A 20,321-nucleotide genomic window follows, 5' to 3' on the forward strand; every position below is an offset into this window, starting at 1 on the left:
GGCCACATGACCAGTTCGGATTTCATGCACCACTAAGGTTTGCCTTGGCTCGAAACTCGGGACTCTGAGTTAACTGACTGCTGCGATGCTGTTCCCTGCTTTGTCACAGACTAAACAATAACAAAGAAACCGCCTATATTTAAACTAAAAAAACTATTCAAACTATTTATTTTACCAGGTAAGGCCCACTGAGCTATGTATCTCTTTTTCAGTAGCGACCTGGCCACAAATGACAGCTCAACAAAGTGGCTTATGTGGGAATGTACAGCAGCCAAATACTCTTAAATGCAATTTTTCTAAATGTGGAGGGAAAAACCGGAGGACCCTAAGAAAAATCCACGCAACCACAGGGAGAACATGCAAACTTCAAACATATAGGCGTTAGGGTCAGGATCGAACCCACGACCTCCTGCATAACAGACAAGGTAGTTAACATCTCGCCACTGCAGCGCCCATGTATAACCTACATTGGTTGTTGGACTAAGTGCTGCTCGCAAGAACCTATTAACTAACTCTGGCAGCGAGTCGACCAAGGGCAAGCCCACAACTGATTCAGATATCACTCGCCATGGATATTAGTTGTCGCCAGGAATGAAATCAGGGCGCTGCGTTCATCGCGCAGTGTTTCCACCACTCCGCCACCGCTCCCACTTTTGTCGCACACACGCTCACCCATGTATCCGCTCGCTCCGTTGCATCACAGGGTATAATGGCAGAGGAGGGGCGGCAGCGCGGCGGCACGGCCGGTGCGGCGGGAGCCGAACAGGACTCGGACAAGTTCATGGAGGCCGTGGCCAAGTTCCGCAAGCTGTTCGGGATGCCCGAGGAAGAGCGCCTTGTCAACTACTACTCCTGCAGCTACTGGAAGGGCCGCGTGCCGCGCCAGGGCTGGCTCTACCTCAGCGTCAACCACATCTGTTTCTACTCGCTGCTGCTCGGCAAGGAGGGTGGGTGCAGTCCCACACCCCACACGCCCCTGGGGTTGGTCGTAATTAAACGTTACGGTGGCGTGGAGGTGACCCGGTGGCTGAGAGGTCAGAGCACTGAACTGGCACCCGCTGATATAGAGTGTTTGAAATGAGGTTTTAGCTGCCCACAGTTAAACTGGTTTCTCAAGCTGTAGTGAGTAGAGGATGCTCAGCCCAATCAGCAATGAGTTGCATAGAGACCCATAAACTCACATGAAGAACCATAGATGCACATTGATATTCATCTAGAGACCAAGACACGTTTATAGATTTATGATTAAACTGAGTTCCCAAATGTGGCGACTTGATGATGGTCTCAATTTGGTGACCAATCACGCAAAGTTTGGGTCTGTACTTAATTTAGCTAAATTTATTTAAAATGTCAGCTTAATTGTCATGCGATCAACATTATTCTTTCAGTTGAAGAGCAGGTAGGAAAATGTTGCCTTCTGGTATGTAGACTAGTCATCACTTGAAGGAATTTTAGAGGTAGCTCTGTGGTATGGGCTTCTCACCTAAGAAAGTTTACTGATGAATTTTTCTGCTTATTCATGCCCCCCCCCCCCCCATGTCCATTGCTGCTTTCTCATGGCCCATGCCACCCATGTGCCACCCGCCACCTCTTATTACACACTCCTGTCCTTACTCAATGCCACCCAACATATCCACCCATGCCATCATATTATATTCCCACTGCCTCTCACTCAATCCCCACTGCCACCACCCCCATCTCGTTCCAAACCTTGCCCCACTGCCATCAGCCAAGCTAGTGGTGCGCTGGGCGGACGTGATGTGCCTGGAGCGCACCGCCACGGTGGTGTTGCCCGAGAGCGTGCGCGTGGCGACGCGCGACGGCGACCTCTTCTTCTCCATGTTCCTCTCCGTGGGTGAGACGTTCCGTCTCATGGAGCGTCTCGCCGACATGGCCGTGCGCCGCCTGCTCAACAGCGGCGACGCCGCCCCGGGCTCCTCCAGCGCCTCCCAGATGGACGCCAGCGCAGGCGGCGGAAGTGGCGGCGGCGGCATTGGCGGTGGTGGTGGCGGAGGTGCGGGCGGTGGGCTTGTTGGTGCCGGGTCCCTCCCCGGGAGCCTTGGGGCCGCTGCTGGTGGTGGTGGCGGCGCCGGGGGGGTGGGGCCTGCGGGGGGGGGTGGCGGGGCGGGTGGCGGGGGCAACACGAGGTCCCCGCGCAAGGTGTCGGCGCTCAAGCGGTGAGACGCCGCCTTGTGTGACTTCTCGCTGCTGTTGCTATCGTAGTGCGGGGTAGTCCTGGATTGGTGATGGGCAGAAGTGGGGTCCGTTATAATTACAACACCATTGTTAGCTGAAATTACAAGTAGAGTAACGTATTTAAATTTTATTATTAATGACTCGATAACAATTGATACATTGAGCATGTTGCTTAGAGTGTCGGATGGAGTGGGTGGAGTGGAGGTTCTTTTGGATGTGACTAGTTGATTGATCTGCGTACTTGAGTGGTTTTAGCCACATCCACCGCCTTGTGCGCCGTACCACTAATCAGCACTTGCTCAACAAGTCTGTATGGCTATGGGGGAGCTCTTTGTTTTGTGGGGAGCGGCGGGGCCTTCGTGCTAGAGCAATGGATAGCTCACCGCACTACGAACCCGCTGACATTAGTTCCATTCCTCGCCACGGCTAACACAAGTGGTGAATGATTTCAGAACAAGTTGTGGGCCTCCCCTCCGCCAGCTCATCTTTAAATGAGTACCGCATGCAGTGGGTAAACATCAGCAGTGGGAAAACACGCCACTCCCTTGAGTGCAGTGCTCGCCTTCGTAAGTGCTCGCTAATAACACTTGCTCCACCAGTCTGTGCACGCGATATGGGTTTTTGTTTTGTGCACTTGGGTGCGTGTACATGCGTGGATAATCCTTGTCTCTTGTTTGTGTGTATGTGCGGGCCCTTGGGCATGCAGAGACCTGGATGCGCGCGTGAAGAGCGAGGCATACTGCTCAGCGTTCCGTCTGCCCCGCGACGAGCGGCTCGACGGACACACGGACTGCACGCTGTGGCTGCCCTTCAGCAAGATGCACGCCGCCGGGCAGCTCTACGTCTCCTCCAACTACCTGTGCTTCTCCAGCCGCGAGGAGGGCCTCTGCAGCCTCGTCATCCCACTCAGAGAGGTGCGCAGGGAGGAGGTAGAGGGGTAGGAGGGAGTGGAGGGGCGAGTGATTGAGCGAGCGAGTGATGCGTTTTTAGCCAGTGAGCGCGTTGATAAATGGGCGAGCCAATCTCTCCTTTGTCGAGTGAACGAGCGAGGTCGTGTTACAACACATCATCTTCGTTCCTTCCCTCCGTCGCCCCATCGTCCCCAGGTGACGGTGGTGGAGAAGGCGGACAGCTCGAGTGTGCTACCGAGCCCGCTGAGCGTGAGCACGCGCTCCCGCACCAACTTCCTCTTCGCCAACCTGCGCGACCGCGCCTTCCTGCTGCAGCGCATCTCCGAGCTGCTGCGCAGCAGCTCCGCCGTGGGCAAGCAGCAGGGTGCGGCGGTTGCCCCCACGCCAACCGCGGGCACGCCGTCCTCCCAGCAAGGCTCCCAGCCGCAGCCCAACGCCGCTGACGCTGGATCCGCGGCATCTGGCGTGGATAGTCAGGTGCGCCACTGCCGCATACCCACCGGTGCTGTCCACGTAGTTGTGAAGTAGCAGCGATAGCTGTGTGCATGTGTTGCCGTGTGGGCCATCGGGGTGATTTGATCATAATTTTCCGCGCTGGTCGGTGCGTTTTGGTGAAGGTGGGGAGCATAGTACACTACAACAATGGATTTTGCTTCACTGCACAATCCTGTTAATATAGCTCACTTAACCTTCTGCAGAAATAACTGTGCGAAACCCCAACCTTAGTCAACCATTAATAACCATTCCTCGCTGTCTTCCGCTCTCTGGCTCCGTGGCACCTTTTGTTTGTTGATGCCACCACTCATGTTGTTGCTGCTACTGCTATCGCTGTTGCCGTTTCTGCTGCTGTTGCTATAGAACGGAGGGGCAGCACCCAGCAACACACCCCAGGAGACCACGGAGGCGTTGATGACCATGTTCCACCGCTCGGACAGCCACACCATTGACCTCAAGCAGGTACAATCACTGGGCACCGCCCCCCCCACCTCTCCCCCCCCACCCCCTCACTTCGTCAGCCACACAACGCTGCCCCCGCGGCCGCCACTGAGCCAGTTCCACCTTTGCATGGGACTTAGGTATCCCCAGCTCTATGGGATCCCACATGGTTCAATACAGGATGTTGTCTTAGCAGTGATGTGTTAATCTGTCCTGTCGTTGCAATTGCTAACATGGTCTCTGATTGTGTTACCTTCGCTGCTGTTTGTGCTGCTTCTGTTATTGGTTTTGTTGCTTGTGTTGCTGCTGCTGTTGTTTATTTGCTGCTATTGCTTGTGCTATTGATGCTCTGCTGTTGTTGCTTCTCGCGTTGCTACTGCTGCCACTTCTGCTGCTCCTTGTCTGCTGCTGTTGCTCTTGTTTATCTGCTTCCGTCACTTTTCCTGTAACTGCTGCTGTCCCTACCACCTTATTTTTGACCTCCTCTCCACCTCATCTCACTCACCCGCCACCTCCTCCCCGCCCCCCCAGGCGAAGGAGCTGATGAAGGAGGAGTCGTGGAGCATCCACTTTGCGGAGTTTGGCCGCGGCGTGTGCATGTACCGCACGGAGCGCACACGCGACCTCGTCATGCGCGGGATCCCTGAGTCACTGCGCGGGGAACTCTGGATGCACTTCTCTGGTGCGTGTGGGGCGATTGTGGTGGGAGGGGGGTGGCGGTCTTGGAATTAGCATGGGCGGTCATATCGCTTCCCGCACATATTGACTAAGTTGATTGTGGAAACCCAAAAAATGTTTTGGAAAAAATACTAAATTGCACTCAAGATAACAAACTGAACAACGTGCAAAGTAATCCTGACTTGTTGTTAGCTGCGTGTCCATGCTGCAGACACGTCACATGCCAGGCAGTCTCAGTTTACGACTGTGCTATGTAGAAACTACTCTCGCATTGGATTGTGTTCCAGAATTGAGGTGTAATCTGTGGTGGTTTCAGTCGTGTGCTTTCACTTTTCAATTGATTGAGTTGAGCGTGGCTACACAAAAAAACCGTTGCATCTTCCTAGAAAAATTCGGCGGCCAGACCGTAAAAACCCACGCGTGGCCCTGCGTTGAAAGGTGCGACGCACTGACCTTGACGTCGCCTGATGTGGCGCAGGCGCGATCCACGAGATGAACTCGTACCCAGGCTACTACGCGGAGCTCGTGCGCAGCAGCATGGGCCGCATGAGCCTCGTGACGGACGAGATCGAGCGCGACCTGCACCGCTCGCTACCCGAGCACCCGGCCTTCCAGTCAGAGATGGGCATCGCCGCGCTGCGCCGTGTGCTCACTGCCTACGCACACCGCAACCCCTCCATCGGATACTGCCAGGTGACGCATGCACAGATACGAGGCAACGATCGCCCGTGTAGCCTTAATAGACTTTGTGGGGGCAAAGCGCTGCTTGCGAGCACCTGTGAAGGCTGGAATGGCACACGATGGGGTGGGTGGCCACCACCACGGCCTTTGGCTGCCTTTGGCTCCCTTGTAACGAAGTTTACACATTGCACTTGGTACTCATTTGAGGCTGAGTCGACCCGCCGTGAGCGGGAATCAAACTCGGCTCACTGGGTTCGTAGTGTAGCATGCCAACCACTGCAATACCACTCCCCACGCACGCATGGGCGCACACACACACGCAAACGCACACAAACACACGCACACTGCAACGCCTGTTGCAGATACAGTACTGCCAGGTGGCATGCACACACATGTACGCTCACACACAAGTATATATTCATGCATATATCGGTACGCACGCATTCACGTGCACTGCATTGTGTGATGATTTGCACAGTTTGCAGTGCTGCAGTGCTATTTATTGCATCGCATTCATTGTTTTTTCAATGTGTTGTCTGCCCAATGCAATTTATGTTTACAGAGCGCCCGAAAGTCACAATGTACAATGACATGAGCAATGCAGCAGACATTGCGCTGCGCATGCTGCGAGCTGCACGGCACAGTGGTTTGACTGGGTCCCCCTCTCCGTCCCTTCGCCCACAGGCCATGAACATCGTGACGTCCGTGCTGCTTCTGTACACGAAGGAGGAGGAGGCCTTCTGGCTGTTGGTGGCTCTGTGTGAGCGCATGCTGCCCGACTATTACAACACGCGCGTCGTCGGTATGTCCGCCACCCCAACCCGAATGACCTCCTCTCTCTACTCTGTCTCTTCCGCTCCATTCATTTATTTATTCTGCTTCGTCTGCTTGTTTTCTCTGCCTCCTGATCCTTCCAGACATCAGCCTGTAGTATAAACACCTGCTGTAGTTTAAACACTGCGTACGTTTGCTCGTGCATACGTATCCGTGCATGCTCGTGTGTGTATCCTTTGATCGTGTGTGCTCGTGTTTATGAGTGTGCTGTACTCTATGCATACTCATATGTGCATACTTGTGTGTCCTCTACTCGTGCGTGCTCATGTATGTATTCTCTGCTCGTGCGTACTCGTGTGTGTGTGCGTGTGAATGCTGTACTCATGCGTAATGGTGTGTGCATGCTCCTGGACCGGTAGTGTAGCAGTTAGCATGTTGTGCTATGAACCTGGCAACCCGGTTTCGATTCCCACTCACGGCGATCAGCCTCAAATGAGTACCTTGTGCAGTGCGTAAACATCGCCACTGGGGAGACAAAGGCGGCCGGACGTGATGCTGGCCACCCACCCCCTCTTGTGCCGTGTCGGCCTTCATAGGTTCTCGCTAACAGCATTTGCCCCAACAGTCTGTTAAGGCTATACGGGTGGTTCTTTGTCTTGTCTTTGTGCTCCGGAATCCAGGAGCGCTTGTGGACCAGGGCGTGTTTGAGGAGCTGACACGGGAGCACCTGCCCCAGCTGTGCGAGCGGATGCAGGTGAACACACCCTGCAGCGCCAGTGATGGTGGTGCTGGTTGTGATGGTCCTGCCAAACTTCATAGTGGACATGACATTGATGGTGGTGCTGGTAATGAGCATGGTGATGTGGATGACGATGTTGGCAGTGATGGTGATGATTATGGTTAATATGGTAATTACGATGAGAATAATGATGATTGCAATGATGATGATGATGGTGAGGGGCATGTCAATGTTTGTGGTAGTGGTGGTGATAATGATGGTGGCGGTGGTGATGATGATAATGATGGTTGTGATGATACGGATGATCCTCCCTGACAGGACCTGGGTGTCATCTCCACCATCTCCCTGTCATGGTTCCTCACGCTCTTCCTGTCCGTGCTGCCCTTCTCCAGCGCCGTCTGTGTGGTCGACTGCTTCATGCTGGACGGGGTGACTCACCCACCCACACTCTCACCCAAACACCCGCCCACGCCCTCTCCCACCCACGCCCTCACCCACACCCTCACCCACCCACCCACCCGCCCTCACCCACCCACCTACCCGCCCTCACCCACCCACCTACCTGCCCTCACCCACCCACCTACCAATTCCCTCACCCACCATTCCCCTCACCCACCCAAATCCACCATTCTCTTCACCCACCCACTCACCCACCCTCTTCCTCACCCATCCACCCCCTCACACAACCACCCACCTACCCCCTCACACAACCACCACCCACCACCTCACCCACCCAAACCACCCACCCACTCACCTACCCCACCACTCGAGGCTGTGTGGTGTTTATCGCGTGCTGTGTGTTTGGTGCCGGCACCTTGCAGGTGCGCATGATCTTCCAGCTGGCCCTGGCCGTGCTGCACGCCAACATGGGCAAGCTGCTGTCGTGCCACGACGATGGCGAGGCCATGACCATCCTGGGCAGGTGTGTGTATGGGTGTGCGCGCGCGTTTGTGAGCGTGTTTGTGTATGTGCATACGTGTGTAATTGTGTGCCTGTGTGTACGTACGTGTATTTATGTGCACGCGCGCGTGTGCTTTTGGTCATGTCTGTCAGCGTATTTGTGTTGTGCGTAGTCGTGCGTTGCATGCTTGTGCGCGTGCCAATGCATTGTGCGTGTTTTTGTGTGTGTGCGTGCGGGTTTATGTTAGTTCTTGTGTCCTCACAAGCGTGCGTGTGCGTGCAGTTACCTGGACAGTGTCACCAACAAGGACAGCACGCTGCCACCGATAACGCATCTGCACGCGCTGCTGTCCGAGAACACCGAGCCTCAGCCGGAAGTGGACATCTTCCAGCTCATCCGCACGTCTTATGAGGTCCGAGGCATGAACATGAGCATGTGTACATGAGTGTGAGTGTGCGGGTGTGTGTGTGTGTGTGTGTGCCGGTCTGCGTGAGTGCATGTAAGTGTGAGCATGTGTGCGCACAAGTGTGTTTGTGTTTTTGACCGGATAGAGGGTATAAATGGGTGTGACACAGGCTGGAAAAGAGATGGACTGATGCGGTACAGGAGGATGTGGAGCTCAGTGGATTTGGCAATGACTGGTACCAGCGGTGTCCAGATCGGCCTCTGGAGGAGGCTCGTGAAGGACGCTATTGGGCAGTTAAAGGCAGTCACCCTCTGACATGGGTAGAGGAACGATGCTCACAACAACGAGCAGAGTGCTGGGCGGCTAAAATGCAGTAAGTTGGTACAGTAGGGTGCACAGCTGGTGCATCTGCCAGTCATCTCAGTCAGTCAACCCATGGCACCTGGGTCTGTCCACTGACCTGACAGCAGGCCTTCGACACTTCACGTGGCCTCAGAGTGCACCTGGCAGAAGCACTGCGGTGACGTCACTGCCACTTAGTGGTGAATGGCGGCTGTTGTTTTGTGCTTGTACAAGTGTGAGAGTTGGTGTGTGCAAGTGTGCTTCTGTGTGTGTTCAGTTTGAGTGAGAGAGTGTTCGCGTGTGTATTTGTATGTACATGTGTGTGGGTGTGGAATGGTGATGCAGTGGTTTGCACTTCAATCCCAGCAACTTGAGTTGAATAGCCATCCACGTACACCGGCGGAAATCATTCTCTGCGGTGACCTCGAAAGTAGTTCAGTGCTGTCATATTTCGGGGTCAATCTCTGACACAGGTTGATGCACTGCTAGCTCAGAGTTCTGCTTGGAAATGTCTTCATCTCGTGACGACACCAATGGCACAGTTGGAATGTAATTGGGAGAAAAGGTAAAGAGAAGCTTTGTCACTGTGGTGCTGGTTCCCTGTGGCGGTTAATTTGCGGGGACATGGCTTAGCGGTAGCGCATTCACCACTTGTTGCAGAGGTTCACGGTTTGAATCCAGCGGCCGCCCTGGTTAATGTTGTGGGTGTAACAGTATTATTTCTACGCGCAATCCACTTCACAGTGGGCGTTAAAGATCCCCCGACGTGTGCAAGATGATGCCATTGTGTGTGGGCATCGGGGTCCAACTTTTGTCAAGTTAAATGACCTGCAAATGACTAATTTCGGATGACACACAGCAATCAGCACCCCCTACGGACAGGTTACTCTTGCAAATTATAATATATCCTGATCTGTTAAGTTTTCACCTGGCGATACAAAGTAAACTTGAATGAGTATACGAGTCTGGTGTTGTTCCATGAGCTGTGACTCACTGCTGTGCGGCGCTGCGTGGTGTGGCCTGCAGAGGTTCGGCTGCATCCGGGCTGAGGTGATAGAGCAGATGAGGTTCAGGCAACGTCTGAGAGTCATCCAGACCCTCGAGGACACCACCAAGAGAAACGTTGTAAGACCCACAAACAACCTCACCACCACAAGCATCTCACTCATCATCGACCAAACTCTAGAGTGATTAGGGTTCTTAAAATGATAGCGTCAATCATAATTTGCCTATTATAATACAATCACCCTCAATGTACTCTATCCCATCACATCTTATAAACGGAACAGACACTTGGAAGATGCTATTACTGGTTAATATTTGGATGCACGACTGCCTGGGAATGACAGATGTCGTAGGCGTGGGCTGCGAGGTGGCCAGGAGATGGCACTTCAGCAGTGGCTCTCAACCTTTTTTAGCTACTGTACCCCTTGTTGAATTGTGTTTCAACCGAGTACTCCCTTGCCTGACCCAACGTGGTTCTGAGAAATAAATGTATGAATAATGAAGATTCATATTTTTACCAATTGTCCATTTTGTGAGGTATCCTAACACGCTCGTAATTGCAATCGAATAAAAAAATCTACGGACGTTCTGCATGCATGACGTAATCTCTTAGCGCTCGCTGGTTACTCTTGGAAACCACACTGTTTACGATCAATGCATTTAGAAAGGTCTTTTATATTTTTCTAGGTTACCATATGGATTCACATTTTATTGTAGTTTTATTATATTGGCAGATTCATACATGATTATTCACCAATGACTTTCATCATATATGATATAAATTCACACATTTATAAATCACCTCACGTACCCCCTGGGACTTTTCCACGTTACCCCTAGAGGTCCACGTACCCCTGGTTAAGAACCACTGCTCCACAGCAATGGGTTGAATCGAGCGGTACCTCCGCCCATGTGTGGTCTTTCTCTGGGTACTCTGGACTCCACCCACGAGAAGCCAAAGCATTCGCCAGTTGAACCTGACAACCTTGAAGCACAATGAGGCTTTCCTGGGTTAATGGAGTGGCCGTGTTGTTTTTAACACACTGCGTCACGAATCTGGCCCACCTAGGTTTGATTCCCGACCACTGCTAACATCAGTGTCGAGTGATATTCGAACCTGTCTTGGGTCTCTTCTCCTAGGTCTACTCCGCCTTAAATGAGGACCTTGAACATCAATCTTGTGGAAAGAAATGCGACCAGACATTCTGCGCCATGTAGACCATCATAGTTGCTGACTAACAGCACTTGCCCCAAGAGTCTGTGCAAACTGTATGGTTATTCTTCGCTTTGCCTGTATCTTTGTGCCAGGTTCGCTCCATCATGACTGAGACTCAGTTCACTCTGGAAGAGCTAGAGGAACTCTTTGTGCTCTTCAAGGTGGGACCATTGCACTTGACTGTGCCGATCACCATACCACACCACACCACTCGCGTCATCCACCACTCACCACACAACACCCCTTATACCAAGTACATTACTACACCACGCTCTGGGCACTGTGTACCCCTCGCTACATCCCATGCACCACACCACACCCCTCGCACCAAGTACATCACTAGATCACACTCTGGACACGGTCAGCTTCACCTGCTTTCTCTCAGCGGTAGCCATCACACTCCACTGGTGGAGAATTACTTGAATCATTGTACAGCTGCTCAGCCCTCTATGCTACTGCTTCCCCCTGCGGTCCCCCCATTCCCCCACTCCTGTGCCCCCGCAGTGGGAGCACCTGCGCAGCTGTTACTGGGGAAGTGCCACCGCCGCCACTACCGGCAACGGCGGCGCTGGTGTTAGCGGCGGCGGCAGTGATGGCGACGGCGGGAGCACGGCGGTGCCGGTCAGCGAGCGGCACGACCCGAGTCTGCCCTACCTAGAGCAGTACCGTGTGGATGCGGCGCAGCTCCACTCGCTGCTCGCAGCGCTGTCGCCGTGGGTGCGGGGGCCGCACCCCCCGCCGCTCGCGCCGCGCCTCTTTCGCCTGCTCGACACCAACCGCGACGGCCTCATCAACTTCAAGGAGTTCGTCAGCGCGCTCGGTGAGCGGTCTCACCGAGCGTGGTGATGAGGGGAACCCAACGTGAACGAATCTTGGAATAGATATTTGCATACAGCAACAAAGACAAAGGATACCCCGTATAGCCTTTTCACGACTGTTGGGGCAAGTGCTTTTCGCGAGCACTAATGAAGGCAGGCACAGCACACGGGTGGGGTTTGTGGCAGACATCATGTCTGGCAGCTTTTGTCTCCCCTAGGCGAGGCCCAATACCAGTTTTATTATTAGCCACTGTTTTTGGTCGTGAACGGGAATTCAACTCGGGTCACCGGGTTCATAGCGCAGTGCACTCACCATAGCACTACCGCTCACCACTGTACTACCGCAAACAGTAACACAGATAAAAGCCTACGTGTGTGTGTTTTCAACAGGGATAATGTACCATGGAGACCTGACCGAGAAGCTGAAACTGATCTACAAGTTGCATCTTCCACCAGGTAACATTGTCGTGTTGATTCATTTCCAGGTAAGCATTAGGTCTTTGCGAGGTCAACTGAAGCTGACATTGGTTTGTACTTGATGTTGGTTTGTTTATACAGTAAACTTTTGCCAGTGTGTCTGAACATTTGTTAGTGGATATATGTACACGTACCGATGTGTATATGTATGTATATGTGTGGATAGCGGTGGCACAGTAAATAACTCACTGTACTACGAACCTGGCAACCCGCGTTCGATTCTAGCTCATGGCCAACTTCAGTGATGATTATCTGAACTGCGTTCTGGGCCTCAGCTGAGTACCTGGTGCGTTGTGTAAACATCACCAATCAGGAGACAGATCGCCGGGCGTAGTGCTGGCCACCTATCCCCTCGTGTGCTGTGCCGTGCCAACCTTTGTAGGTGCTCGCTTAACAGCATTTGCTGTTGCGAGATGTTAAATACCTCGCCTGGTATACATGAGGACGTGCGTTCGATCCCAACCCTGATGACACCTGCTGTATATTTGGAGTCTGCGTCTCTCTGTCGTGATCGCGTAGATTTTTCTCTAGGTCCTCCGGTTTTTCCCTCCACATTTAGAATCAACTTGCGTTCAGTGTATTTGGTTGGTATAAATTTCAACTTGATAAGCCCCTTTATTAAGCCAAAAAATTGCTTTATAGCTCAGTGGGCCTTACTTGGTAACATAAAATTATTTTAAATACTTGTAGTTTAACTTGCCACAAAATCTGTGAATGCTATATGGGGGATCTTTGTCTTTGTTGTGCAGCTCTCAGTCCCTCGGAGCACGAGGAGACAGAGTCAGCGCTGGAAGCCACGCGATTCTTCTATGAGGACATCACGCCATGCACCCCACAGCACGGTAGGAGCGTCGGCCTGCTCGCGGTGGGGCCGGGAGGGTCTGTGTGTGTGCGGTTGTGTATATGGTTGTGTGTGTGTGTCATTGTTATGGTTTTTTGTGTGTATAGTTCGTTTTGTGCGTGTCTGTGGAGCAGTGGTACAAGGATTAGCACAGGGGTTGGCATCTTGGGGTTCCGGAGCCGCATGCGGCTCTCCAAGGACTGCTTCATGACCTTATTCATTAAGGACCGTCTTGTATTCACGTGCATTGCGGATATTGAAATAGTGAGTTTTATACAGAATTTGAAAAAATGGCTCTTGCTATTTTGGTTGCCGACCCGTGGATTAGCACATCGTGTAACTTTTCCCCGCCATGCTCAGAAGTGGCACATGATTTCCACACCTGTTCTGGGCCTCCTTTAGGTCAACTCAGCCATAAATTTATATATTAATAATATACAAACATCAGCACCAGGGAGACAAAGGTGACTTAACATGGTCGTAGAGGGGTAGCGGTGACAGCACTCGGTCCCCGTGGTGGTGGTTGTTGCGGTGGTTGTGGTGGCCTTTGAGAAGCTGACAGTCGTGGGTAGTTGGTGTGGTCTTTGTGGTGGGTGGCGGTGGTCATTGTAATGGTGATTGTGGTGGTGACAGGTGTGGTGGTCTTTGTGGTGGTGATGGTCAATCATTCAATAAAACCTTTATTTCTATAGCACTATTTTGTGCAAAAGATGCAATTCAAAGTGCTGTACAGATAAAATGAAACATTGTTAAAATATTAAAGCGCAAGAACAATAAAATAAATTTCCATACAAACAAAATTCCATTATAATAAATTCTTATCGAAGGCATATAAAAAAAATAAGTAAAAGAAAGTTTAAAAAGGTAAGTTTTTAGATTTAACTTAAAATTGCTTAATGATTGCAAAGCCCTCAGATCCGCTGGCAGGCTGTTCCACAGGCGAGGACCATGCACACTGAAGAAGGCCTCTTCTCCCTGAGTTTTGGTCCTGGCCCTTGGGACGACTAAAAGATCGGAACCAGAGGATCTGAGGGATCTTGTTGGTTCAAAGTCACGTGATAATGGTGATAATAGTGACCTCTCGTTTGAGCTCATCAGTGAGCTATACCCACTCACAGACTTGCAGTAGCCTACAGTATCACATTGGCCCTGAGTAGCGGTTATTATTGAGCCATTGCCTGGTTACGCTCAACGCCCAGTGTGCTTCTCCCATACACTTACCACTGCGACCTACACCACGACCACAGTACAGGTATTAATAGTATCGCGATGACAGCGCCTAGTCCAACACAATCTAGCCAGGTTAAGAAAGGCAGCCTTTGCGTGTAACACATCATCATCAGCCAATCCATTGTTGGATGAAGGGCTCGGCAAGCCATCGCCATCTCTCACGGTTCTGCGATGTTAAAATCCGTTTAGCACCACCAGCACATGAGCGGCATTGATCGCTCCCATCTCCTCGGTGGACATCCACACATCGGTTGCATTCCCTCCTTTGGCTGTCACTCCATCGTTAGTTACGACCATCGGCAATTGTCCCTTCTAGCGACGTGTCCTTCCCATCATATGCTGCTCTCATTGCTGTTGTGCTGTCCTGTTGCAGTGTAAGGTACCGTGCACCGGTGTGTGTTGTGCTGTACGGTGCTCAGCTGTGGCATGTAATGAATACTCATTAATTAGCCGAAAACATTGTAATCTATGCTGCTCTTTGCTTGCGGATTGTGAAGCGATGTGTGTTGCATTTGCGCAAATTATGCTATACAGTGGAACCTCGGTATACGTCGTTAATTCGTTCCAGAAGGTAGGACTTGTACCGAAAATGACGTATACCAAACGAATCTTTCCCATAAGAAATAAAGGGAAAGGAAATCATCCGTTCCAGAGGGAAAGAAATTATATTTTATATGGCATATTATACATTAATGGGATTGTATAAAATAATTTAGACACTACTTGTTACTAAAATGCCTACAGAAGCCACGTGACCGCGCTGCTGCCAGCTGCGCTGGTCACGTGGCGTGCCTCAACCCCGCACGTCGCGCGCGCCTCGACCCGGGGCTCCACCCTCCATGGGGGCAGCCCCCCACGCCCCCAGCCCCTCTCCCCCACGCCACCCCGCCCCTCTCCCCACGCCACCCCGCCCCTCTCGCTTTGTTTTGGGTACTGTACGCGGTGACTCATCCCGACCCATACAAGTTCTAGCAAGCGCGTCGTATCCCAAGCAAGACGTCGTATCCAAAGACATTTTTTCTCGAAAAAACACGACGTATACCAAATTCGACGTATTCCAAAGCGGTTGTATACCGAGGTTCCACTGTATAAAGATTCAATATAATTTTTGTGGCGTGGCATGTGCCTGTATCGAGCAGAGTTGTGCCGTAGTGTGCTGCTGCATGCTAGCTTTCACGCTAACAGAGAATTGTGCACCGTTTTTTTCCCATAAGCATGTGTGCCTTCCTGTGTCTCTCTGCTGTTCTCGCTTCCTCTTGGTCCCCTTCTTCTGAGTGCATGCGTTTCTGCCTTTGTCGCACTCTCGTCGCTTCACTTTTGCCTCCCTCTTCCATTATCCGTCCTGCCTTTTCTATCCCTTGTTTCTGTTCTCTCTCCCACTCTTTCCTACACGCTATCTCAACTCCTCTCTTGAAGACGAATCCCTTTTTCTGCCTTTCCATCTCTTTTCCCGATCCGCAATCCCTGACTGTGCTGCTCTCCTCCCTCCTCTTCCTCTCTTCTTCGCTCCCTGTCTATTGCCCTGTCTTACTCTCGTCTCTCTCTCCCTTCCCCCCGCACCCCCTCCCTCCCCCCCATCCGCCGCCGCCTTACCCCATTTTCCCCGCACGCCCAGTGGGAGTGCCCAAGCGGGCGGGCGACGCTTACAGCGACCTCGACATTAACACCCCCGAGCACAGGGCACTGTGGCACTCTCGTGGTAACGCAGCCGCCACCGCACGCCCGTACCCCACAAACCCCCCCCCTCTCCACGTCACCTGACACTGGGCCCACCTTCCCCGTACCTGACCCCTGACCCTAACCCAGGGGTGGGGAACCTGCTTCCCACGAGGGCCCACGACCTCACTTCGCGTGAGGTCTACCACTTTGAAACGGCCCGCAAACAATAATATTTATCCATCGCTTGGAGGCATCTTAGCGGCACTAATCGGGGTACTGGAGGGGAATATTTTCAATCTGGCGACAACGTGATTCTGATTTTAGTGTGCTCAGTCACCCTTTGTTGTTTTTCTGGTCATGCTGAGAACACAGTGCATACAGTCCTAGCCTGATCAATGTTTAGTGTCAACCGATGTGTGGCCCGGCAATGGTATTTGAAAGTCCCATGGGACCCTCGCTAAGGAAAAGGTTCCTCACCCCTCCCTCAATAACCCCCCTCCTCCCAGCAACCCTTGATCCCCTCCAGCCGACACCGAGCACCCTCCGCCCAACCCCAGCTGCCGCATTATAACCTCCTCGAGACGATCACCTAATGAAAACACTAACGCTTGAGTGGGGACAGCTCACTAACTCACTAACGTAACGCCCTAACCAAGGAGCACCGAGGCTGTTGAGAGGTCATGCCGACCAGCTGAACCGGATAATGGGTAACATGGAACAAAATTATAGCTCTTACTGAACCAGTTGGCAGCTATTAACCAGATAACCAGCTACTACAATAGGACAGCTCTTAACTAGATGACCTTCTTCGACTAAACATATGTTAATCAAATGACACTCTCTGCATTGACCGGGCGACCGTTTCAAGTGAATCTAATGACAGATCCCACTGAACCGGATTATTAGCTCCAACTGAACCAGATGAGCATCCTTTATTTAACTGGATGAGCACCTCTGGTGAACTTAATGGAACGTTTTGCTGGACCAAATGATTGGCTCTTAGCAGATTACAGTTTCTACTGAACCAGACAACTGGCTCTTACTGAACTGGATGGCAGTGTACACTGAACCAGATGACTATCTTTTGATGAAACCGATAACTAGCCCTCGGCACTCGCTAAATGCTCTGGATAACTTAATCGCTGCTCCGTAGTTACCTCCTAATGAACTTCTGAGTCACCCCGATGCTTACCCGTACCTCGCTTGCATCGGTTCACTCGCTCGCTACTGCTGCTATTGCTGTTGCTCTGTGTGTGTGTGCGCGCGTGTCTCTCCGTGCATGTACATACAAGCATAGGGCACCCGGTAACACACTCCTGTGGGCTCTATGCGAATGCCTCTTCACGCGCTCCGATTCCGTGTAACACGCCAGTCTGTCACTTTGCTAGAATCGTTTATATCTCACTGTGTGCATGCGTGTGTGTAAATGTACCTGTTAATCGTTGTGTGTCCCCATTGGTGTCACCCCTGTGTGTGCAATGCACCTGCCTACCCACCTGTATGAGTACCTGCATACATGTGTATCCACCGACCAATGTGCATTTGTACATTTGTGCATTTGTCCTTGTGTGTGTTTGTACCTGTGTGTCTGCATCTGTACATGTATGTACCTGCATACCCTTGCCTAATGCCTGTGTGTCTGTGTGTATGTGCGTATACCTGTGTGCTTGTGTGTGCGATATACTTTTGTACTTGCCTGCCCTTGTGTTCATGTGGTCATGTACCTATGTGTTCGTGTACTCGTGTACATGTGTGTTTTTGTGCTCGTGTACCCTCATGTTCTCGTGCCCATGTACCTGCGTGCCCGTTTACCCACGTGTTTGTCTATCCGTGTGTCTGACTACCTATGGACCTCTGTGTCGTCTGCATACTCACCCATCTGTGTACTCGCGTGTCTGCATATCCGTTTGTTTATATGTCTGTGTACCCGCGTGTCTGTGTACCCGTGTGTCTGTCCCTCCATGTATCCATGTACCCGCGTGTCCGTGCACCATGTACGCGGATGCCCGCACCCCAGGGATGGTGAGCGACGTGGACGACGCTCACCTGGCAGAGTTGACTGAGGGCTCCTTGAGTGTGGACAACACACGCATAGACAAAGGTGCATCATCATCATAGTCCTCATCATCGTTCTTGTCCTCATCTTCATCATCCTCATCATTAGCTTCATCATTACCTTTATCATCCTCAGCATCTTCATCATAATCTTTTAAAGTCATCACCTTTTTTATCATCATGTTCTTCATCATTATTGTCATATCACCCTTTATTGTCATCATCATCATCGCTATTCCTTTGTGCGAGGCCGCACGCCGGCCTCCGTCTAACGTGCAGTCACCGACACAGGTGGAGCAGAGGCCAGGGACTACCGCTACTACCTGCGCAAGTGGGCCCAGGAGACAGAGCTCAAGAAGGAGAGCATCAAGGACTTGCCCAAGATGAACCAGGTGCGTTGTCGCCTGCAGCGTGTGTGTCTGTCAGGCGTGTAACAGTGCAGCGACTGTACACGTCGATTATTCTGCGCACGATAACGCGTGTCAAAAACCTGCAGGTAAACATACATTATTTTCAATACATATACGTTGTATGCATGGCAAAAATTTATCTGTGAATTTAATAGCAAATGTGAATTTTAACAATTCCTCTCCAGCGGAGTGAATCGATACATTGCGTGTATTCAGGTGTTCGTGTCCATGTACAAATTAGGAATGCGTTCCCGATTTTCTTACTAATCTGAAAATCTTGCAAATTGGGTCAAGATATATCAAAAATTCCAGATGATCCAAAAAAAACGAATTGTTTTGGAATGTTCTGAAAATCCCAGCCTTAACAGGTGCACGGGGAACCGCACTTTAAGAGCGACACACACACATGCGCGCGCGCGTACTAGTACACACAATCACAAACACTCACTCCTCCTCTCACCTTCTTGGCCGCCTTAACATCCCCACCCAACCACAGGAGCAGTTCATCCTGCTGTGCAAGTCCCTGTACTCGCTGTTCGCGGAGCATCCACACGAGCAGCAGCTCTACCACTCCATCGCCACGGTGGCCAGCCTGCTGCTGGAGCTCGGCGAGGTCGGCAAGCGCTTCAGCCAGCACCGCAACCGCACCGCCGGCAACGCAGCCACCGCCAGCAACGCTGCCTCCTCCGGAAATGCCGCCGCCGAGATGAACCTCACGGCGAACAGCACAGACGACAGTATCGACCGGATGGTGGACGAAATGGCGGAGGAAGTGGCCTCGGCGTCAGACGTTGCGATCGGGGGCGGCCAGGAAGAGGCTCCGACGATGCCGCGCAAGGACGAGCGCGACCGTGCGTCGCTCAACAACCTCGTCGTGTCGGACGACGAGTTCAACTCCAAGGATGACACGTCGGTGTCGTCCTACTCTGTCGTGAGCGCCGGCTCCATCCCCTGCTCAGACGACGGCTGCTCCTCTGACGACGGCGCCGTCGTGCTGGCGGCACCTACCGCCGGGGGCTCGCGCCGGTCCAGCGGTAACGGCGGGGGTGAGGCTGCGACCGACGGCTCCTGCCCTCTTCGAGCCGCTCCTGCAGCTGCAGGCGCTTCATCGTCGTTGGCGGCAACGGCAGCGCCGACGCCGCCGCGGCGGTCGCCGGCTCGCGGGCGCCCCGACCGCGAGTGGGCCGTGAGCTTCGAGCAGTTCCTGGCGTCGTCACTCACGGAGGCGGCGCTGGTGTCGTTCTTTGAGGAAACGCCTCCGCCCAGCAGCCTCATGGAGCGCGTGCGGTCCGCCAAGACGGGCCGTGCCATCCCCGAGTGCCCCTCGCCATCCCCGACCACTGCCGTCGACGCCGTGAGGTTTCCCGGGGATGGCCGGGCCATGTCGCCAGGGCAGGGAGAGTCCGGTGACGGCAAAACGCCAGGTCGCGGAAGCCCCGGTGTTGCCGATCCCTTCGCTGCCAGCCTAGCGGTTTAGAAGTTTGGGTAAGCTAGAGGAGGGGGGACAAGTGAGAGGAGATTGTATACGGGGAGGAGGGGGGGTGTTAAGGGGGGGAGGGGGGTGGTCAGAATGTAAAAGGCAGAGTTGGGAGATGAATATAGGAACTTGAATCAATCAGGGCTTCAGTTTGGCCTCCATTTCATTCCAGTGTTGGTGAAGTCCTGTCCAGCATTCCCTTCATGCCAAGGTCGTAGGATAGGTCTGTGTAGCATTGTCTTGAGGCAAGGGGTGGGACCGCAGCAGAAAGTGTGAGAAGGGTTGATCATTGTATCGTGAATGGCGGGATGTAATGAATGTTAGGTTTGCTGCAAAACTTTGTACGTTTCTCTGTTAGTGGTCATAGCCTTTGAAACGGAAGATTCTCTGGATACCAAATGTTAATCTCCTTGTTGCAAGTTGCGCTGTACCCTGGAATTTTTTTTCTCCAGATGCCGTTATACCATAAGTATTTTCAGATGCGAGAAGTTCTTTCAGATTCCGATTGTTGTTTTGAATCCTGTAAATTACTCAAGATTCTGCAACGTGCTCTATATTCCGAATTAATT

The 20,321-nt window shown here is 52.3% G+C and overlaps 1 protein-coding gene across 1 annotated transcript in view; it reads left to right on the forward strand.

Moving 5' to 3' along the window:
- Positions 1–19,799, forward strand: part of LOC144719003 (TBC1 domain family member 9B-like) — a 29,431-nt gene extending 9,632 nt beyond the window's left edge. Inside the window, exons 4-24 of the mRNA XM_078594720.1 lie at positions 704–947; positions 1,730–2,177; positions 2,903–3,110; positions 3,303–3,584; positions 3,966–4,064; positions 4,575–4,725; positions 5,200–5,414; positions 6,087–6,204; positions 6,857–6,930; positions 7,234–7,344; positions 7,737–7,837; positions 8,099–8,228; positions 9,591–9,689; positions 10,878–10,946; positions 11,290–11,605; positions 11,994–12,059; positions 12,830–12,922; positions 15,767–15,850; positions 17,828–17,911; positions 18,157–18,257; positions 18,772–19,799. Coding sequence (XP_078450846.1) covers positions 704–947; positions 1,730–2,177; positions 2,903–3,110; positions 3,303–3,584; positions 3,966–4,064; positions 4,575–4,725; positions 5,200–5,414; positions 6,087–6,204; positions 6,857–6,930; positions 7,234–7,344; positions 7,737–7,837; positions 8,099–8,228; positions 9,591–9,689; positions 10,878–10,946; positions 11,290–11,605; positions 11,994–12,059; positions 12,830–12,922; positions 15,767–15,850; positions 17,828–17,911; positions 18,157–18,257; positions 18,772–19,752 — 4,074 coding nt within the window. The 3' untranslated portion in view covers positions 19,753–19,799. The remainder of the gene's footprint in view (positions 1–703; positions 948–1,729; positions 2,178–2,902; positions 3,111–3,302; positions 3,585–3,965; positions 4,065–4,574; positions 4,726–5,199; positions 5,415–6,086; positions 6,205–6,856; positions 6,931–7,233; positions 7,345–7,736; positions 7,838–8,098; positions 8,229–9,590; positions 9,690–10,877; positions 10,947–11,289; positions 11,606–11,993; positions 12,060–12,829; positions 12,923–15,766; positions 15,851–17,827; positions 17,912–18,156; positions 18,258–18,771) is intronic.
- The last annotated feature ends 522 nt before the right edge of the window (positions 19,800–20,321 follow it).

The sequence above is a fragment of the Lampetra planeri genome, chromosome 5 (genome assembly GCF_965212315.1).
Source record: "Lampetra planeri chromosome 5, kcLamPlan1.2.h2, whole genome shotgun sequence".
In the NCBI taxonomy this organism is placed as follows: domain Eukaryota; kingdom Metazoa; phylum Chordata; class Hyperoartia; order Petromyzontiformes; family Petromyzontidae; genus Lampetra; species Lampetra planeri.